The sequence below is a fragment of the Centruroides sculpturatus genome, unplaced genomic scaffold (assembly GCF_000671375.1).
Source record: "Centruroides sculpturatus isolate CEXI.00-Female unplaced genomic scaffold, Cexi_2.0 scaffold228, whole genome shotgun sequence".
NCBI classification, from domain to species: Eukaryota; Metazoa; Arthropoda; class Arachnida; order Scorpiones; family Buthidae; genus Centruroides; species Centruroides sculpturatus.
The window spans coordinates 816080-822187 of NW_019384467.1; the positions used below are offsets into that span (position 1 = coordinate 816080).

The 6108-nt window shown below is 33.2% G+C and overlaps 1 protein-coding gene across 1 annotated transcript; it reads right to left on the bottom strand.

Annotated features, from left to right (window-relative positions):
* Positions 1 to 958: 958 nt before the first annotated feature.
* Positions 959 to 2536, bottom strand: LOC111621073 (SCAN domain-containing protein 3-like). Its single transcript, XM_023363131.1, has one exon. The coding sequence runs from the start codon at positions 2228 to 2230 to the stop codon at positions 1100 to 1102; it is 1131 nt and encodes a 376-aa protein (XP_023218899.1). The 5' UTR covers positions 2231 to 2536; the 3' UTR covers positions 959 to 1099.
* Between the last annotated feature and the right edge of the window lie 3572 nt (positions 2537 to 6108).

Sequence of the window (6108 nt, forward strand, 5' to 3'; positions counted from 1 at the left end):
TTGTTAATACCTTTCTAAGAGTCTTATTAGCATCTTTTATCTTTTCTAAATATAACTGTATTTTCCCAATTCTAAACAGCTGTATTCCTAGACAAGGATGACAATCGCTGTAATAATACCTTTAAAAATAGCAATATTTTTAAACAGTTATAAAATAAAATTATTAATATAAAATATTGACTAAATATTAATGAATATATAATAAACAAATATACCACTGTAATTTTATAATTTTATATGGCTAATCCATAGTAACATATAACCCATAATAGTTTATATCCCATAGAAAATTGCAAATGCATATTAAATTATAATCAAAAGATATTCAAAAAATTAAACTGACATGAAAAAGTTTTATTTAAATTATAAAAAAGTATTAAAAATAACTGACAACTAAAAATTCTTGTATTCTAACAAATGACTATAGCACACACAATACTAAATACTACAGTCCAGAGATGGCAAATCTATGGTACACAACATCACAAGATTTCATTTATTTTTTTCTGTATAATATTCAGAATAATGATTATTAATCATTAATACTTTGATGAGTATTCCTGTAAATATACATGATATATATGGTGGGCTCTACAAAGTAAGCATGTATATATGTTATGGACAAAGTGATTAATTAATTGGGCATTATGAATAATGACCAAATAGGGCAGGCAGTGTGATAAATATTAATTATTTTGTCAAATTGACCGGTCATTATGAATACTGCTATCACCTAGTCGAGCAAAGTGATAATAATAAGTTGAGGAGTGATCATCCGACATACGCTAGCCAATTGGCACTCTGAGTTGCGTGTGCATATCGTGTTTAGTACAGAATTTTAAATTTGATTAAAAAAAACTCCACTTATTTCATTTAGAAATATTTATTTTTTGTAAATTATATCAAACTACTATTAACTATATTAATTAAATTAATATTACCGAAAAGTATTATTAACAATTTTTGGTATAAATTATATAAAAAATTAAATGTTTTTTAGTTTATTTATTTGAGCAATTAAGATTTTCATGACATTTGGAATTACATAATTTTTTTTTCTTTGGTAGCATTTGCATCTATTAGATTTTCAACCAATTTTTCAGCAGCAACAACTATAGTTGTGGCCTTCAGAAATTGATGACATTCTTGCACATTCTCTAAGCGAAATTTCTGCACCTGATACATCTCCAACAGAAATGAAGTTTTCTTTACAAACAGTAAATTGGTTTCTGGAATATAATAGATTTAATATGCCGTATTTGGTACCCAGTTTGTAAAGGTTTTTATCTTTAACCGCAACGACACCTAAAATATTTTTTCCATCACTGCGAGCTCGATCTACATCAGGTACACGAATCCTTACTGTATCACCAACATTAGGTGCTGTGTATTTGGAATTTGATGTATTAATCATTTTTTCTGCTTGCTTTTTAAGATTTTCTGCTTGCTTGCATCTCCCTTGTTTTAGACACACTTCTTTTATTTTTGGATCAATTGTTTGGATTGTTTCTTCTTCATTCACCAATTCTGTAATAATAATAACATCCTGGTTTAGATTTTTTTCACGTGAAGACAATGTAGATCTTTGAACTTCATCAGTTATATTGCTATGTAAGGGTGGCATTATCAAATAATCTTTCATAATGTTTTCTTGGACAGTACCTGGACTTTCAGAGTTTGAGCAACTTTGACTTACTTCGTCGATAGTTTTATAAAGTCTCTGTAGATCCTCTTCCATATTAACGTTGATCAACGATTCGTTGGGTATAAAATTCTTTAGTCCAACTTTTAACTTTGCTCCAAACATGGCCTCATAGGGGCTGCAGTTTATACCAGTATGATGCGTTCGATTTTTCATCAGTTGTACAAAACGTAATCCTTCCGACCATTTGTTAGTATTGTTAGTCTCCAACCAAGAACTAAGCATATTTTCTACGTCTTGATTACATCTTTCTACTGAACCCTGACTTTGTGAGTGCCTGGGCTTTCCATGCACCATTTTTAACTCGGACCACATATTACACATTTCTTTGATGATATTATTGGCAAATTCTCTGCTGTTATCGCTTTGTAGAATACTCGGTGCACTGAAAATTGTAAAAATGTCTAAAAGAACATATGCTACTTCTTCAGCCCTTTTGGTTTTTAATGGTAGTAGTTGAATGAACTTAATTAGATGATCTTGATACATGAGTATAAATTTATATTCCTTATTGGCTTGTGACTGCATATCTATAAGATCGATCAATTTGCTGACGATCACGCCAAAATATTATATTGTAAAAAAGGAAAGGCACTGAGGTCGGCGTTATGTGTGCGTTTTTTTATTTGCTAGTACTTTCGACGAACATATAGCCGTCGTCATCAGGCGAATTATCAAAAGAATTAAACGGAAATAATCCGATTTGGAATAGAACGCTTAAATTTAAGATGAAACTTTAGTAAAATTCGTTAGGAACCCGATAGAAATATTCAAAAATGTTCGAAAAACGAACGAGCAGAAAGCTCCATGATGTGCGAATACGCGCATGCGCAGATCTAGACACACACTGTACACATTCTGGAGAATGCTAATTTTTACTTAATTGCTTGTATAGTGTGACCCATACACTGGGCAGCTCGAGAGTTGGAATGTTGGTGGTAGTAAGAAGAGACTCCCATATAAATACGATTTTTCGATCCTTACAGCTCTTGAGCATAACCGCTTGGGACCATAGCGGGTTGTAACCCTGCTCAAGTACTTTTCTTGCGAGCTCGGTGGTGTGTCTACCCCTCGCAACATCGTTTTGGTGCTCTTCTAGTCGGCTGGCAAGCATTCTAGTAGTGGCCCCGACATATCTTGCATTTACTCCCGTTGTAAGGTTTTCCAGAGGTACAGCATAGACCCCCGACTTCTCAAGCGTGTAAAATTTGTCCCTATCATTACAAATGAGTTTGCGTAGGTTTGGAAGTGGGGTTAGTGGTAGTATAAGGCCGTGCTGCTTAAAGATTCTGCAGATACGTATAGAGAGGGGTCCCAGGTATGGCAACGACGTTTGTACCATTGAAAATTCTCTTTTGCTGCATAATGTGGTACTTGGAAACAGTGATTTCTTTACCATATTGAGCACGTGCGTAAATTTTGCACGTGAAAAGCCAGCAGTGCGTACCCCCAAACTTATGTTGTCTAACTCCATGTTTACCAGCTCTTGCGAAGATGATAGTAAGTAAGCCCTTCTAACGAGAGAGGCAATGGCAGCATTGACATATCGAGAAGGCTGAAAAGCCTCTGCTGGTATAATATGTGGAGCTATGCTGGACTTGTGATGAACCGAGAATTGTAGTCCTTCCGAAGATTTACTTATATGCATGTCTAAGAACGTTATTGCCGCATCGCTTTCTTTTTCCCAAGAGAAATTGATGGAAGGATATATGCTTGACAGTTGCTGCATAAATAAAGTACTAGCGAATAAAAAAAAAAAAAAACGCACACATAACGCCGACCTCAGTGCCTTTCCTTTTTTACAACATCTATAAGATCGATCTGACATCTCAAGTTCATTTTATTACATAAAATTGGTTTAACTACCAAGTTTTTCTTAGGAACATTCTTTTTTTCTGACAGATTTCACACAAGTTCAAATAAATTATGATCATCTCCCTTGTAATATTTTTATATTTCGTACTTAATTCTTTTTCCATACGGTATCTACCTCCATGTTTAATAGCAATATGGGCATCATGCAATATCTGAAATATTTCTTTTGTGTGAACGTAATATTTAATCGCATTACCTTCTTTTATAGGCATAATTAATTTTTCTAAATTTCCGATAGATACAACGTCATATCTACGTAAACGCTGATATTCTTCTGGTATCATAGAAGTAACTTTCATTTTTGACTCTCACTTTTTGTATCATTGACAAATATGCTGATTTTGTAAAAATTTGATTGTTGTCACCCTTTTCTGCTATTAACTCGTTTAATTGGTTGTTGAAGTGATTATTCATATCACTTAATGATTCCTCCATGATCGTTACTTTTGTCATAGAAGAAAGATTAACTACTGGTCACATAAATTTAAAATTTGGTACTAAATGCAATATGCATGAGCAAGCGAGATGTAAGTTCTGATTGGCTAACATATGTCGGATGATCACTCCTCAACGTATTATTATCACTTTGATAATAATATGTTGAGGATTATTCATAATGACCGTTCAATTTGATAAATTATTGAAATTTATTACAATGCCCGATTTTGTTGGTCATTATTCATAATGCCCGTATTAATCACTTTGTCCATAACATATATATAGGTCTTTCAAATTTGTCATATTGTAGTGCATGCATATATTTATGGGCAAATGTAAAACTTTACAGTCAACTAGTAACACCTATTGATAGATCTAGAATATTTTTTTCCATGTTATTTTTTTTGCTAGTTTTGCAAGATTTAGCATAATATTTTCTAGCATAAAGACAAACATAGCATCTAGTAGTCATTCATACTCGCTTTCTCCTTCTGAATTGCTGGAGTTATTCAACACAATTGAATCAAAAGAAGAAAATACTGCCTAATTATTTAACATACCATAAAATGAATTAAAAGGAGATATCAATTTTTTTCTTAAATCTTATATTTTTCAAAACTAACTAACTCTCTTAGACTAAAAACAATAAACTGATAATTTTTCAAACATCTTTCTAAAAACCACATCACAAGTCAAGTTCACAAATAATCACATCAACATGTACAGTCAAACCTCGAGTTACAAACAAAATTTTGAATGCCATATTTGCTTCGGTTTCTGTATGATAACTCGGTTTCCAAACAAGCTACTCGACAAGATAATGAATTCCCTATACGTCACGTGTTAAAAAAAGTCAACATCCCAACCAATCAACAAGAGTACTACTGTTTCAGAAATTAGTGGCATAGAGATCATCTCGTATCACTTAATGAATCACTGATGACTTTGCTATTTAAATTATATTTTAATGTTCATGAGAGAAAGATACTATTTTCGTTTTTCTGTACACACAACAGTTGAATTTAAATCAAATTAATTAATAAAAACTGCATTAATTGAAATTCACATAATACAAATGACATTCAAGAATTCATGTTTAAATATTCTTAAGTTAAATTAAATGACAAAAATTTATTGATCTAATATTATACGTGGTATGATCCAAAAGTTCGGGGACTGCAGTAATCTATGATAACAAAAGCATGTATTTGAAGTTACAGTGTATGAAATGGATTCTATCAAACCACTCCTATGTGTTCAGGTTTGTTTCGCCCATGTCACGTAATTAAACCGCAAGTGCTGCTGTTTTCTTCCAGAGATAGTTACCTTTGTTCTGTGACGTAATAAAAATGAAGTTTCAAGAACAGCGCTGCAACATTAAATTTTGTCAGCGTTTAGGTAAAACACCTACAGAGACTAAAATTGTTAAGAAAGGTGTACAGTGATTCTACCATGGCAAAATCGAAGGTGTACGAATGGCATCGGCGTTTTAAAACGGGATAAGAATCCATCGCAGACGATGAACACTCTGGCCAACCTTCGACTTCACAGAACAAGGAAAATGTTGAGTTAGTCTGTCAATATGTTCGCAAAGATCGTCACCAAACTCTTGAAAAAAATGCTGTGGCTACTCACTTATCAAAGACTAGTTGCCAGCATATTTTAACAGAAGATCTTAACATGCACCAAGTGTCTCAGCACATTGTCCCTCGACTTTTGACTTCTGAACAAAAGGAAGAACGAATGAGAATATCGGGTGATTTAATCGACAAAGCCAATAAGGATTCATCATTTTTTAACCACATCATAACAGGTGATGAAACGTGGTGTTATTTATTTAATGCCGTTTTGTGTCATCAGATGAGGTGAGAGCAGCATCGCAGGAGGCCTTACGGGAGGTTTCAAAAAATGGCTTCCAGCAGGGCTTCCAGAAGTTATACGACCACTGGAAAAAGTGTATTGTCGCCCAAGGTGATTAGTTTGAAGGTGGTTGTGCATTGGCAATATAAACTTTTTAGGGTAAGGAATTTTATGCCAAGTCACCGAACTTTTGGATAATACTACGTATATTATAATATTAATATTTATTAATA

What these genes read in the sequence shown, in the direction of transcription:
- LOC111621073 (XM_023363131.1), bottom strand. Translation starts at nt 2,230, where the DNA reads ATGCAGTCACAAGCCAATAAGGAATATAAATTTATACTCATGTATCAA.